The sequence below is a fragment of the Anomalospiza imberbis genome, chromosome 1 (assembly GCF_031753505.1).
Source record: "Anomalospiza imberbis isolate Cuckoo-Finch-1a 21T00152 chromosome 1, ASM3175350v1, whole genome shotgun sequence".
Lineage (NCBI taxonomy): Eukaryota > Metazoa > Chordata > Aves > Passeriformes > Viduidae > Anomalospiza > Anomalospiza imberbis.
The window spans coordinates 81,796,880-81,812,559 of record NC_089681.1 but is presented as its reverse complement, the minus strand read 5'-3'; the positions used below and the strand labels follow the sequence as shown (position 1 = coordinate 81,812,559).

The following is a 15,680-nucleotide window of genomic DNA, read 5'->3' as shown; positions in this document are numbered from 1 at the left end:
CGGGGGAGCCTTTCCAGTGTTAAACCACCCTCTGGGTGAAAAACCTCTTCCTGATATCCAACCTAAATCTCTCCTGACTCAGCTCCATGCTGTTTCCTTGAGCCCTGTCTCTGGTCATGAAAGTGAAGAGATTGGTATCTGCCCCTCCATTCCCCTCTGCAATGAAATCTCCCCTCAGTCCCCTCCAGGCAGAATGAAGTGACCTCAGCTGCTCCTCATATGGCTTCCCCTCAAGACCTTTCACCATCACAGTTGCTTGCCTTTGGACACTCTGTAACAGCTTAATGTTGTCTTTATATTGTGGCACCCAACACTGCCCCCAGCACTCAAGGTGAGGCCACCCCAGCTCAGAGCAGAGCGGGACAATCCCCTCCCTTGCCTGGCTGGCCATGCTGTGCCTGGTGCCCCCAAGACACACTTGGCCCTCCTGGCTGCCAGGGCACTGCTGACTCATGATCAACTTGCCCTCGACCAAGACCCCCAGGTCCCTTTCCACAGTGCTGCTCTCCAATGTCTCATTCCCCACTTTATACACACAACTGGGGCTGTCCCAGACAGAGAATCTGGCGCTTGGCCTTGTTAAACTTCATATCAATGCTTACCCTCTCCAGGATCTTGTATGACTTTAAACCCTGATCCATTTCTTTCTTGTGAATGGACATTTTTCTCTATTGAAGTATTGCATTCATTAGTTCATTTTGTTAAAACAAGGTTGAGATAGAGATCTTATCCCAGTACAGATTTGATGTTAACTACTCTTCTCCTTCATTTAGTCTGTGATCTGTAATCTAATGATTGCATTTATTTGTAGCTATCCTGATTTGCTATTTGCCTGTAAGTTGGTGTTACTACAGTAATGAGCTGTGTTTTCATCTCACCTGATTAACACTGAAAAATTGTCTTAAATGTGTTTGGAAATGAGCAAGGCTCACTTTCAGATCACTCTTCATTTTAATTTGTGTGTGCATGCTGGTTTTGCTTTTTTCCTTATGAGTGCTTATTGATTTTGCTGCATTGATGTCTCATTTTTCAGAGGCCACAACCAGAGGATGGAATTCCTGGGTGACTCCATAATGCAGTTGGTAGCCACAGAGTATTTATTCATACATTTCCCCGATCATCATGAAGGGCACTTAACGGTGAGGCTGCCATCAATCATATTCCCCATAAAGGCAAGAGTGGGATGGAGACCGAAATTATCGGAACAACTAGTGAATTGTTCTGACTTTGATTAATAAAAGAAGCCTCAGCAACCACTGGTCTTAATAAGGCTTTGTTAATTTTAAGTAATGAGCACTGCAATGAATAGAAAATGGTGATTTATGAGCCCACTGCAATAACTTCTGTTCAGTCTGTGAAATGGATCAAAAATTTTAAAGATGTCAGCGATGAAATTGAGGGCTAAGACTAGTTCTTGTTTAAAGATGGGTGTCTTAAACCATTTATTTAAATAGATGTATCACGTGACTTTTTTATTCCTGACTTCTAGTCTGTTGAACATGCATACAGGCAGGATTATACATCCTGATAAAAAGCTTTTACAATTTATTTTGGTCTGGTTTTCCTCTTGTCTTCAATCTGGACTTCCTGAGGTAGCTTTTGAATTTAATTTTATTATAGTTATAGTCATCTTTTGATTGCTATAGCCTTTTAGCCTCTCTTATCTGGGCATTGAGCAACTAAGTTTGGGGACCTTTCAACAATTTAGAGTACTTAAAATACAGAGTGATTGTATGAGTAGTTTTTTCCTGATTGATGCATTTAGCTCTGCAGCTAGAGAGTTGTGTCTTTGTTTGAAAGTAACAAATTTTCTTGGGCTTACTAAATTTTCTTAGTTTACTTGATCAGCAAAGCAATACATGTATCAGGAATGTGAGTCAAGTTTTCTAGTTAAAGTTAGGAAGTAGCCTAATTTTAGAGTGGTTTCCTCAGATCAATAAAGGATGACAATGCTAAGTCTCTAACAGGCAACGTGTTATCAAGAATATGATTCTTGAATCTTTTGGGCTAAAGCTATTTACAAGAGAGAAAAAAAGTACACGCTGTGACTAAAAGTTACTTGAGGTTTTTTTCACCATTTCTTAAGTTTCAGTTTTATTTGTATAGATTCTTCTGCACCATTGAGGAGACAGGATATAAAGCCTGGTGGGTTTTTTTGCTTTCTACATGATTTTTAAGAATGTAGGCATCCGTGGTCTTACAACTCTTGCAAGAAATGTTTGGCCAGAAGGATATGGGATGTTGCTGTTAATGGGTGTAAATGCTCAGAACAACGATGAGAATGTCTTTTTGTTGCTTAATGTAATGATTAATGAGTTGGAAAGTGCAAGTTGCACACTTCAGTTTTTAGGCAAAACTGCGAAGTTAAAAGTGGAGTGGATGCTGAAAACTCATAAAAAGATGAAGAAGTGGGCAATGCCTAAAATAAAATTTGAACTGTGGAAATGTGTTCACGTGTAGAGAAAAAGAAAATTATCTTAAAATGTTTTCAAATTTAATGACAAATGAAATGAGACATCTGAGAAAGGAGACTGATAAAGTGGAATCTGAAGAGAAACAGCAAACACTAATAAGCTCTTTCTCCTGTCATCTGGGAACATACTTAAATTTGAAGTAGTAATAAAACATCAACTAAATGGTGTCTGGTGTGTTGAGGGCAATTTTGGTCAAGGATTCTACTTGACTGGCAATGCAGTGGCTTCCCAGTGTGGAGTGATTGCTTGTGGAGAGATGTCTGTAAAATAACTATACTTAAGAGAAAGAAAGGAGAACATAGACTCATCTGCATACTTGGAGATAGCCAAATAATGTACCAGAAAAGAAGTTGACATTTTGTTGGGTGCTGGAAGATACAACTTCTCCAGTACTGGGTTATGGATACATTCTTCTGGTACAGTCATGAGTAGTTGTGTGAAGATGTTGGGTGAAGATGGAAGAATTAGGTAAAAACAGCTTTGTAATTGAAGTCAAGCTCCAGTTGAGCATATCATGTGTCACAGCATTTGCAGTGTTGCAGGCTGTTGCCACTGTTACCAGTGTAGAGACTAATTCTAAAAAAAACTGCTGCACAGAGACTGTGTCTTCTCTGTATCATTAAGAGGAATTGAGTTTCTTGCCCAATCACACTTGTAGAGGAGGCAGATTCTAATACAGAGCAAATTGATAACCACAGTGCTAAGAGGATAACTGAGCTTTTTTTTTCTATCTCTAATTCACTGGGTAGTTAGTGTATATGTTGCTTTTTTGTTTTATGATACTACTAATCATGATTATGGATCCCATCAAAATAGATAGTCTGCAAAGAAAACAAAATAAATCCTTCTTCTCCCCTTATAAGAAACAGATTTTTTGTCTTGGGACACTGCACTTTTGTCTCATAGGTTACATATTAGGATACTGTACTTAGGATATTGTTGGGGAAAGTATAGTTTATTTATCTTAAGGACATAAAAGGGGAAAGAATTTTGAAAAGGAACAAGTAGTAAATGAGTTTAAAGAAAGGTTAGGGAGATAGGTAATAATACTATCTGCAGTTTGCCTAGTTTATGAAGAACAGGTTATGAGTATCTGCTTCATGCATCATTGACAAACAAATTATGAACATACTGTTGTTTGTTTATCTGTTGTGAGAGATGAAGTATCAAGTGCAGCAAATAAATCTTGATTTTTCATAAGCTCGGTTGACGTGCTGGAGCCAGGTAGCATATAACTTGTATCTAATAAGCTGAGCAAATGTGATATGGAAGACAAAAAAAAAGGAAAAAATGTGCGTGCAGCATCTCAACTCTAGCTTTCACATAAACTGTGGAAAAGAGAGACATTCGTTACTTATCACTCCTACCTCCTATAGTAGCTGTAACTTCTTCAATGCTGTTCCATTTAAAGCAAAAAAGCAAACAAGCAAGAAAAACTCTTGACTTCTCCAAAGGTTCAGAAATTCTCCCTAAAATTCCAAAATACTCCTTTAAGCTGTGTGGGAGCTCTGTGTCTTTGCTAGAGCTCTATGTTTAAGTAATCTGTCTGGAGCCAAGGTTAAGCATTTTCATGACACATCCTTGACATTGTCATATATGGAACACGTTAGGGCAGATCTGTGTCCAGGATGCATTGGCTCAGCTGTGCTGCCTTCTAGCAGAGCAAATAGTGCTTACAGACTGTCCATCTGTGTAATTTTTTTCTCTGGCCAAAGGAATGGAGCAACTTCCTTATCTGCTCATTGTGAAACACTGAACTATCTTGCTTTAATGTGTATTTCTTTCAGTCATCACATATTTATTTATTATTTGGTGGACACTGGGGGCTGTTCTGTGGACCCCGGAATATTGATTACTTACACTTTATGTGGGAAAATGTATACAACTGTGTATTACTTAAACTAGAAAACTGCAGATTAGCCAAGAAAGTACAAGACTCATGAAGAGATGGTACATAATTGCAAGGAAGCTTACAAACAAGCATTTTAAATGCATGACATATATACAGAAGTAAGGTGTCCTATAGTAACTCTTAACTTCTTTAATGCTGTTCCATTTAAAGCAAAAAAGCAAGGAAGCAGGAAAAATAGAATAAGATTGTGTCCATAGAAAAGTAAAGATTGGTGAGAAGAATTGAAACAGTAAGAAAAATCACCACTAGAAAGAGTGACAGAGTGTGTGTCTGTATAAATTACTTGAGATGTCCTGAATCAAAATGTCAGTAAACAGAGAAGTGAGGAACCTCAAGGATAAAAGTAACTTTTTCTTTCCAGCTCTCCTAGGTTTTGTAGTTTGTTATTGATAATTGTTACTATGGAATGGAACTTCTTTGTTTTGCAGCTGTTGAGAAGTTCTTTGGTGAACAACAGGACACAGGCCAAGGTGGCAGAAGAGCTGGGCATGCAAGAGTTTGCCATCACTAATGACAAGACAAAAAGACCTGTTACTCTTCGAACTAAGACTTTGGCTGATCTCTTAGAATGTGAGTTAATTTGGTTATAATAACTTAGTACTTAATGGCCTCCTTTTCCTTGGGGCTTGTTTAAGAAAGCCATTAGAAATCCCCTAAATCGCTATTAAAAATGTATGTTCAGGTTTCCAAATGAATTATGCCTATACCTCTGAAAGCCAGATTTCTGAAGACTAGCCTAGATTTTTGAAGTCTGTATAAAAGCATGAAGGAGGCATAATTGCAGATAGAAAGTTGAAAGCTTAGAAATTGAGGAGTTGGGATGACCAGGTCAAAAACCATGTCTTCAGAGTTAAAGCTTATACTCTGAGTTGAGCTATTTAACAGCAGTTTCAGTGTTTAATTAGTATGTTCTTGACACTGTTGGAAGACCATTACTTCCTTCAGTAGGTGGATATTTCTGTGGTTCATTTATCTGCATTTGAGAAGGTTTTAAAATGGTCACTCCATAAGAGGAAAGGCTACATGGAAATGAAATTACTTTTAGTTGATTTTTGGATGTTTGTGCTACCTTCTTTCCTATGAATTGGTAACAGTGATAAATGTTCTGCAAAGAAAGTTAATCCCTATCTTGTATATTTTGATGTATTTTAGAAGGCATTCAGACCACTTGGCTTTTGCAAAATCCTGTAAGCAAAAGAAAATAGCACACAAACAGGAATGATTTATATCAAATTATTTTATGGTACCCAGTAGTGATTTATTTGTAAGTATTCATGGTCTCCTGTTTAAAATGTGAGATTAGGAGCAGAATGTTGTTTCTAGAACTTTAAATGACTGGGTGGATTTGGGTAAATCACTTGATCTCTTGGTCAACTTGACTTTTTTTTTCCCAAGTATGCAGTATAATACCCTCATCAGATTACTGCTCTGAAACGTAATTGAATATGGCTTTAAAGTACTCAGAGATACTTGTTTCTAAAAGTGCAAGCCAGTAATGCTCTCCTTGAAGGAGTGACAGTACCTTTTTTTCCCCCCAGCTTTTATTGCTGCCCTTTACATTGATAAAGATTTGGAATACGTTCACACTTTCATGAATGTTTGCTTTTTTCCACGGCTAAAGGTAAGATCAGTCAGTTTCCTACTTTCCTGCCACTGTGTTTTAACACATTGTAGCATTTGAAACTCTTACTACAATCTCTCAATCATAAAAGCATCTTTGTGGACTTCCTACAGGAGTTTATTTTAAATCAAGATTGGAATGATCCTAAATCTCAGCTTCAGCAGTGCTGCTTGACTCTCAGGACAGAAGGAAAAGAACCGGACATTCCTCTTTACAAGTAAGAACAGGCTTCTTATGGATACCAGCTAATTATAAATCTTCCTTGTATATGGAGCAAGATGTAATCAGTCACCCTACATTTTCCCCATAGTTTGCTTTTATTGTTGTTATCCAAGCCCTTTAGTCTTTCATTGTCTGAAGATGGAAAATACTGTTTTCTAAGGCTTAGGTGTTTTAAGCCATTGCAAGGAAGAATTACTAAGCACTTTACCTTTACAGTTGTAAGGGTAAAATAGAGTTTTTATTTTGGAGTGTATTTAATTGGCATAATTCTATATTTGTTTTTCTTTTATTGTAAGGAATAGCAGTATTAAATGCAAAGAGTTAAACAAATGGCTGTTTTGTTATGAGGTCAAGATATCTTCATTCTATTCTCAGTAACAGATGGCATTTCTTGATATTATTAAGCAAACATAATGTGTTATGTTGCATCTCCCCATTATAGGCACTGTTTCTCATCCACAGTCAGGCACTGAAGGGTAGCACGAGTTTTGGATATTTTTGCTGTGCGGTTCAGCTGACAAATGTTCCCGTGTTCAATGACAAAGAGCTCAGGGCAGTGAACCTTTTAACTTGTACACCTCAGTTAGATACCTCAAGCTGGATGGGATAGATCTCCTTTTGCACTTCCAGTTGCTAAATCGTGTAATAGCTGCTTCAAAAAGATGATAAATAATAAACCTTAGGCTGTATATTGCATCCATATCCATTCAATTAGTGTAGGAAAGGGTGCAATGTTAGCCCCAAAAGAAGAGATAAAGGCTATGAAAATTTAAGGCTTGTGTTGTTGGGATTATTAGATCATAAAATAGGAAGAATGAAAGTGAATGAAAAGAAGAATGAAAAAGCATTTTTCACAGGTACGGAAGTAAGGTTTCCAATGCAGTGCAGCAGTTCAGTGACAGTGACACACACTGCACTTCAGAAGTGCCATCCCCTTAACACTGCAGCCAGTGCTCTGCAGGTCTGACTCCTCCATCTGTCTGTGTAAGAGTTCAGGGCTTTGTCTTGGGTGAGTGGGACGAATTCAATAAAAAACAATTTCCCATTTTTGTAAAAACCACTTAATATCAAGTACCAAATGTTTGTTTTGTTTTGTTGTGATGATAAATTGATTTTTATAGTACAGCTCAGACCTAGTAATCCGCTGTTATCTTCCTATTATCTTGTTAAATTCCTTTTCTTGGGGTTATCTGTTTCACTGCAGTCAGTACTATTGCTTTCAAATTTAGGGTAGGTTTTATTTGCTCATGTCACAGTGCAGGGAGAGATAGAGTACTTTAGTTAGATACTTTAAAAATTGATGTGAAATTTGTGCACCTTCTAAAAAGAAACAAGGTAGCAGACAGAACTTGATCTGAAAGTGGGGAGAGATTTGGGACAGCAGTAAGAAACTGCAAAAGAAGCAATTCATTGCACAGCTAGGGAATTACCTTTTCCCTTTTAGGTGGTTGTTGATGTATGTCCTAGACTTCAGGTCAAATGGAAAGTTTGTTTTGTGACAAACTAACTTTTCAAAGCTGATGGAAAATTTCTTTGTACAGTGATAATTCAGTGTAGAGAACTACCATGTCTAATACAAATTCCTTATAAAACCTTGCTACCTTCAGAACTCCCGGGGATTAAACTTCTAGTGCACACGTAATTGTATGAGTGCATTTACTTGCATTTGCACAGCTATGCATAATTTATTACTTTATTACAAGTGTTTTCACAGTGTTTCAACACTTTATGTTACAGTTTGCATTTTTGCCTTTAGGTTAAATAAAGTTTTAATTTTCAGGTGGTGCTCTTGAGTGACCCTGGAGTAATAAATGTGATCAATATAAATACTGTTCTGGTAATCTCTGGGTTAATGTGATCTATACAGACATCCTTCTACTCTTGCTCAATGTTTTGCATTAATTACACTATATGTATTGACCAGACTGAAAGCTTGGTGAGCTATGTGCCACAAACAGATTCTGTCTTTTAATACTCCCTGCTTGAATAAAATATTTCTTCTTTCAGGACCTTGCAGACAGTGGGACCTTCTCATGCCAGGACGTACACAGTAGCTGTCTACTTCAAAGGGGAAAGAATAGGATGTGGTAAAGGTCCAAGGTATAGTAAAAAATTAATCACGTGGTGTTAGAGTGTGGTGGTGTCCAAAATTACTAGCCATGGAGACAGACCGTTGTATGGTCTGCCTTAGGAAAAGAAAGCTGTAGAGCCTTCTTCAAATTTCTCTGCTTTAAGAATACCTGAAGGGTTCAATGTTGGTAGAAGTTTGGATCTTAAGATTTTAGTGGTGAACTTACCTTCAAGGTGGCTGGCTAACTATTTGTGTCTCTCGGAGTAGTAACTGCAGAACAGCTTCCAGAAAATAGTGTCTTTATCTTGGTATTTGCTGTTGGATTACTATGCAACTTACACTGGCAAGTTAAGAGTACCACACTATTACCCTTTTTTTTTTCCTGAGGTTACTACTTCTAAGCATTTTAGAATTATTCTGAGAGTTCAAAGACTTCAACCATGAACCCCAAAAACCTCATTTTATGCTACCAAATCTGGTGGTTATAAAAATATCATTGCTTTTTTAAACATTCATGCGTCTGTGATTTTGTTGCTTTTTTTATCTTAAGTAAAAGCAAATGCTTAAGTGAAGAATGGACTGGAGTATTTTGTTAATGTTATTGGTCTAACTTAAGAAATATTCTGCTGGAGCTGTAGTACTATTGCTTATGTATTTATGGAATGGCTGATATATCACAGACTCTGGGAATTACAAGCTGCAGGTTATCCAAAAAGTTTCATTACAAAAGAGTAACTAGTGCTTCACTTTTTCAGAAACTTTAATTTATTCTGTACATGTACATCTCATGTAACATGTTTTTGTTTGGCTTTCACAGTATTCAGCAAGCAGAAATGGGAGCTGCAATGGATGCACTTGAAAAATGTAAGATATTTGGGCAACAGAGAATTCATAATTTATTTCCTAGTTCTTTAGTGAGGCAAGGTGCAGATTTTGTGGGGGATAAGTTTTGAACAGAACACATATGCTAAGTGCTGTCACCTTCTAAGCAGCAGGTTTTCCTCTTATTACTTCCATGACAGTTTTGTAGCAGTTGAAGGTAATATGATCCCAGCAGGTATTTGTTAATGGGAGCTGATCAGCTAAAGAGAATGCAACTTCAAGGGAACCCTGTGCGGTAGAATTTCATTGAGGTTTTCCATACTTATGCATGCAGTGGGATAAGACTGCATAGTCTCTGATGCTCAGGTTGTCTCACCCTTTAATTCAGGGGAGAAGCCAAGTGCAACCTTAGAAAATAAAGTTTCATCCCAGATTATCGGTAGACTAGGTTAAAATCTAAGAGGCAGATCCCCAAAAATTTAAATCTGTATTTATCTGTCAAGAAGGGCTAATATATCAGCTGCAGATCCAGGGATCTGTGTATACATCTCTCTAAATCACATGCTGCATAGCCAGCAAGGGAGCAGTCTTTCATTGAAATGTAGTCCTAGATATGAATGAGTGTGAGCAAGCTTCTTATATGAAATAACTTTGGCCGGTTGGGTTAAGGTGCCAGGTCTGGGTGACCTGTAAGCAAATAGATTACAAGCATTTTGTGCAGCAGAAATTCTCTATTGAAAAAAGAACATGGGAAATCCATTTTTTGCATTTCATTCAAAGGAAACACATGCAGTTCCTCAGATGTCAAAGGTTTTTAATCTGTTACCTCTGCATCTGGAAATTCAAGAGCTTAAATATTTCAGAAGGCGATGAATCTGTGTAGTTCAGATATGTTTTTATATCCATCTGCTAAGGATATACTTCTTACCACCAGTAAATTTGACAAGTAGAAAAATGTAACTTCCCTTCTCTGCTGAGTATCTGCAAGATGTTACTGAAGTTTTCTTTGAGTGAATTTTCTTGTGACAGTATCACCACTCAAGAGAGCTGTGAGTTTCATGGCCTATCAATCCAAAGACTTCACAGCTATCTTCTGACATATATATTTGTTTAAATACCATAGAACTCTAGAGGTCTGTGCTCCTGCTGCCCTTCAATTCAAAACAGAGCCAACTTTCAAGTTAGTTTCTCTGTGCCTTGCCAGTCAAGTTTTTATTGTCTTTCGGAATGGATGTTACACAATCCTTAAGTGCCCCTGTTGTATTATGTATATGTATATGGTGGTGCAGTAGATTTGTTTGGTTTGGTTTGGTTTGTTTGTTGGACTTTTTAATGCATAAATAGTTAACTTCAGGTGAAAGTAGTTTTCATATACCTATTTATATGATAGCCATGATGAATTTATTACCTGAGTTTCCTTCTTACCATCCTAAACATATTAGAACAGGTTGCTACCAAGCTGAGTTCTTAAAGAATCATGTTACAGTCAGTGCTGAAAATCTGATTTTCATTTTATGGGGCACATGAGCAACAAAATATCCCAGAACTCCATTAAACAAAGCACTAGTGTTTTTAAACACAATAGCAATTTAAAACCAATTTTGTTTAGATTGCTTTCTGTTTTAAATAAATATAGTCTCCCATGCTCAAGTTGTAAATAACTGATGAATAAACCTTTTATTCCTGCAGTATATATAATAAAGGGCACAAATTTCACTGGCCAATAAAACAAAGCAGTAGAAAGTTATTCTGCTCTACCACAAACTCCTGCAGTTTATGTGGCTTCTGCACCACATTCTCTAGCTGAGAATCTGTGCTGCCTGGGGATCCAGAAAAAGGAGGAAAAAGCTTGGTGCCAAGGTGGAAAAAGCTTGATGCCAGGGTACTCGTCCCTGAGAAGCCACAGCTGAATTCTCTCCAAATAGCCAGTGAGAGAGAGAGAGAGCAGTCCTTTGCTGAGACATCTACCAAATTTATAGTTTTAAAGGTCAGTGTAGTAACCTTTCACATTCATCTCAGACTGATTAGGTAGTCAGTGCTGATCCCAGAGCTCTGTGTGATCCCAGCAGGATTCACCACCAACTGCAGCCTGTCACATACTCTGCCACCCCTTTGCTTTCTGACTGCCTGGAGGGTGCAGGTCTCCACAGCGGACACATGTGGATGTCAGCACCCTGGTCATGCAGAAAACATCACATTCTGTGAGCCATGCACTAAAGTGAGAGCAATTCTGTTCACTTACATAAGCTGTTCTTCCAGTCTCAGTACTAATGTGCACCTACACATCAGCCAATGGACAAATGCCTGAAAGCAGAAGCATCCATCTCCCCAGCTATTTCTCCATCACCTCAGCCTTGTCCAGTCTGTTTCGGGCAGTCTTCACTCATCCATGCTCTTAGACTACGCTAAGGCTGCCTTCTGGTACATAGCCAAGCATTAACTTTTTCAGGAACAGACTTAACTGCATTCCATCTTGCTACACTATTACTTTCCCATTAGGATCCCCGCCATAGTGTGGGGCATATAGTTGCTTCTGCATGGTCTAAAACAATAATAAAAGTAATGGAAACATCTGTGCAATGCTTGAACCTAGCGGCTCATACTTTTTGGAGTGAGAGCAAGACAAAAAACCCTGACAGCATTGGCAGTAGTTTCATATTCATTTTTCAGTATCGACCACCTGTTGCTAAGGGAACAGAATGTAAAATCCAGGTAATACCTGGCCATGTCTCTATACCAGGATTTTATATTTTGTTTTTGTGAGTATATTAGATTTGGCAGCGCTTTGTAGCAGGAGAAATAGATGTAAAGAAATCATGAAGAAACCAAAGTCTTATGAAACAGTCCTGGTTTACTATGTATTATAAGAAATAAATGAGTAAAAATAGGAACAACATTGTTCCCCCCTACCTCTAATAACATCAAAGTTTAAAACAAAATGAGCCGAGGCTTTCTCTGTTACCAGTTTGTTTATTAATGTAAAATATTTCTCCTTGTGTCAGATAACTTTCCCCAGATGGCCCATCAGAAACGGTTCATTGAACGGAAGTACAGACAAGAGTTGAAAGAATTGAGGTGGGAAAGAGAGCATCAAGAGAGAGAGTCAGAGGAGACTGAAGAAGCAAGGAAATAAAAGGGCACAGAAGCAGTGGCATATTTACTTACTTAATAACTCTGTCTGTGGCCTATGGAGACCTAACCTAGTTTCTTGCAGATGAATGAAGAGTGCCTGTTGATATCAAAAAGAAAATTGTAACATCTTCCTTTTAAACTGTGTGCAAATATAGTATTTCTTTAGTTTGCTTTTAAGTTTAGCTTTTTAATAAGATTTGGGTTTAAATCCTTTTAATTTTTATGAAAAGTTGTTGATTATTTTTATTATTTTTACTGTCTTGTATGAAGTAATAAAGTATTAATTTCAAAATCTAATAGGAGGAAAAGCTGTTTAACAGTTGTCTCCTATGTCTAGGTGCTGTGTTTTCAGTGTCCAGTCAAGTTATTGCATGAACTCTGCTGTGTGGGGAAGGAAAGTATTATGAAAAACTGATTCAGCTGAGCACTTAAGCATGTACCTAACTTATATTTTGCAGCTAAATTTACTTCTTGAGTCTGCTAAACCAGAGCTTTAAAGTTCAGGCCCTTTTTACAGAAAATGGTACAGTAATTAAAAGGAGATACTCAGTTTTGCTTTGAACAGTGGATGACACATCTGAAATGTGGCGCAGATGCGTGTGGAAGATTGAGTAGTTTTTCTTTTTAATCACTGTTACAAGACTTGAAGGAGAAGATAATTATAAAGCCAGAGAATGGCAGTTTTTGTACAGAATGTACATGTAGTTTACATTAACAAGTTTAGTTTCTTTCTGAGCTTCTTGTTCTGTCAGGCTGGTGTCTACTTTAATGGATTTCTTTGACAGGAAGATACCAGTGTGGCCATTACTGGGAAATGATGTATTAGAAACACTCTGTATGGGTGCTGTTGCAGAGAGGTTCATTGAAAACAGTTTTTGTCAAAAGAAGGGCAGAATTTATCCCCAAAGTGGTGTGCAGTTTTAAGTCACCCAGTTTCCTTGGGTATTTTTGGGTGTGTGTGGCTTGTATTAGACAGACAGATGTTTCTTCTATAAAAGCTCTGAACAGCACCAGAAATTAAAAATCCACTGTGTCTGTTGGTATTTTTTCCCACTGGTTATCAGTGTTATTTGTTCTTTTAATTTTGCTGCTTCAAGCTATTCATTTCCATTAAGCTGGTTCTCAGTTAATACAGTCCCTTGGTAGGTATTGTGTAGTCATTTTTCATCTTTCCTTTCTGATAAGCGAAACAGATTGAACCCTTAATTTCCTTAGCTGTGCGTTTTCTTCCTGAAAGAAGAAAAGATCCTTTTTGGTCAGTTATTTAAGCATGTCCCACATGTCCCACAGTTGTATGTGTTAAAGTGTGGGGCAGCATGGATGCACAAGTCTGGCCCAAGGAATTCGTGACGACTCATGAAAGAAAACTTCTGCCTGCTGCACTGAGCAGCTTCTTCAGCACTTGTTTGGAGCACCTCTCCGTAGGTGTGGGATGGACATCAGGAGAAGCACTTCATTGCAGGTGCCAAAGTAGACACCAAATGAAGCTGAAAAATTCAGACTACACAAATGTCTTCCCAAAGTTTCGCTTCTGAGGTAATCAATATGTGTATTTTCAGAAGCATACTTTTCTACACTGGCAATGTGAGATGCACTTAAATAAGGGGGGGGGTTGTTACACTTGAGCCCACAACACTACCTCACTTCTTCCAGCTCTATGATTTGCTTTTTCCTAATGGATTGATGCTTAAATTCCATTTCAGAGGATGAGAGAAATGAAAAAAACAAACACATTCTGTAATTTAGAGAGTGATAATAATGAAGGGAATAAAAACAAGGTAAAAGCAGGGAGCTGTTCTCTGCTGAATGCTGCTGCTATTTGACTTGGAAAGTGATTGTAACTTCTTTTAGCTTCAGTTGGTAAATAAAAAGCTGAAATGCTTCTCAAGAGTAGGAAGTTTGAAAAGTTCCAGCAAGTCCCCTGTCCACAAGACTTTTGTATTTCAAATCGTTTGTATAATTGCCCATCTGCTTCTATCAGTAAGATGAAATGGTGCAGTGCTAGAGGGTCAAGTGTAATTGTGTAAACCATTATTTTATTTTTCCCTCTTAACTGTGACCAGTTTCATATGTTAAATGAATAGAAAATGACTTCATTTTCAGGTCTACGATTGCTTAGCAAATTTCAGCGTATTTGACATCACCAAAGAACCCCAATGGAATTATTAGCTCATAGTTTTTACTTTCATTATTCCTATGTACAATTTCACTTATCAGCTGTAAGAAGACTGCAGTCTTATTCATAAATTCAATCTATTTTAATGAAAATATTTATCAGATAGGCTGTATTGGGCGGGGGAGGAACTCAAGACTTTCGTCTTTGACCCGGAAATTGTTTGGGAAAAACAAACTTGAAATAATTTCTGCACTCTGCTTACTGCAGTTAATGAGTTTTAGGCTTTCCTCAATAAGATGTTGGTGATAACTGTGTTTTTACAAGTGGACTATTTTCCCTTTTTTGCTTTGTGTGGGCTAGGAAGATTGCCTGAAGCATTTTTGTTTTCTTTGTCTTCAGAACAAGAAACAAAAGGTAAAAAACCCTGTTTCCTTTATTCAAACCACAGTGTCTTTCTGTGTATGGGCTGTCTAAAAGCAGTGGCTGTGAATGTTCCTGTTGGTTTCAGGATTGTGTAGAATGTGAAATGTGAGCACAGTCCTTTACAACAGCCACCAAGGAGGGGAAGCCTCTTCAAGTTGCCTTGATAAAAATGATCATTGCACTCATGCTAATCAGTGGAACAGCTGTAGCTTATAACTAGGCAGCTTGTGCTGCTCTTTTGTAGGTGTGAGGGGGTGTCTGGTCTACTGATAAAGTCAGTCCTTTTTTGCTTCAGAGCCTTTTTTCTGTTCTCTGAGCTAGAGGTCCTCTTGCAAGATCCATTGAGTTGGGTACAAAGAGATGAATAGAGAGCAAGACTGGGATCTGTGTGAATCCAAGAGATCCTGTGAATATTTTTAATGTGAATATGTACAGAGCATTGAATAGTATTGTAGCTGATTTGTTTGGAGATTTCAACTGAATTTACATAAAATTCATTATGTTATTTGTAGACCCTAAGTTCGCTTTGTAAGATTTCAATTTCTGGAAGATTACTTAGCAGCAGTACTAAGAGAACCTTGGTCTCTAAGATTGTTGTAAACATCATTGCTAATAAAGTTTCCCAGAAAAGACTTCAGGCATAGTTGTTACTTGATAAAACAATTTGGAAAGATCAAAAGGCAAATCCTGATCATCTGTCTCCCTACTTCAAAGACTGATTATACAGGCTACATATTTAAATTAAATAAGTGGTTCACTTGTAAAAAGTTTCTTTTTGGTGGAAGTTTGTAAAGCCCTGTAAGAGCTCAGGCAGTTGTTCATCTGCATCATTTACCACTGTGCATTGTCTTTGATGAGGATTGTGTTGCAACAGAGATTTCTGTGAC

At 37.7% G+C, this 15,680-nt stretch overlaps 1 protein-coding gene across 4 annotated transcripts in view; it reads left to right on the top strand.

Moving 5' to 3' along the window:
* The window catches only part of DROSHA (drosha ribonuclease III), a 73,350-nt gene extending 57,925 nt beyond the window's left edge, over positions 1-15,425 (top strand). For all 4 annotated transcript variants that reach the window (XM_068197438.1, XM_068197460.1, XM_068197445.1 and 1 more), the window contains 7 exons: positions 1,034-1,139; positions 4,815-4,956; positions 5,925-6,007; positions 6,121-6,224; positions 8,237-8,329; positions 9,118-9,164; positions 12,125-15,425. In XM_068197438.1, coding sequence (XP_068053539.1) covers positions 1,034-1,139; positions 4,815-4,956; positions 5,925-6,007; positions 6,121-6,224; positions 8,237-8,329; positions 9,118-9,164; positions 12,125-12,255 — 706 coding nt within the window. In that variant the 3' untranslated portion in view covers positions 12,256-15,425. The remainder of the gene's footprint in view (positions 1-1,033; positions 1,140-4,814; positions 4,957-5,924; positions 6,008-6,120; positions 6,225-8,236; positions 8,330-9,117; positions 9,165-12,124) is intronic.
* Positions 15,426-15,680: the final 255 nt, after the last annotated feature.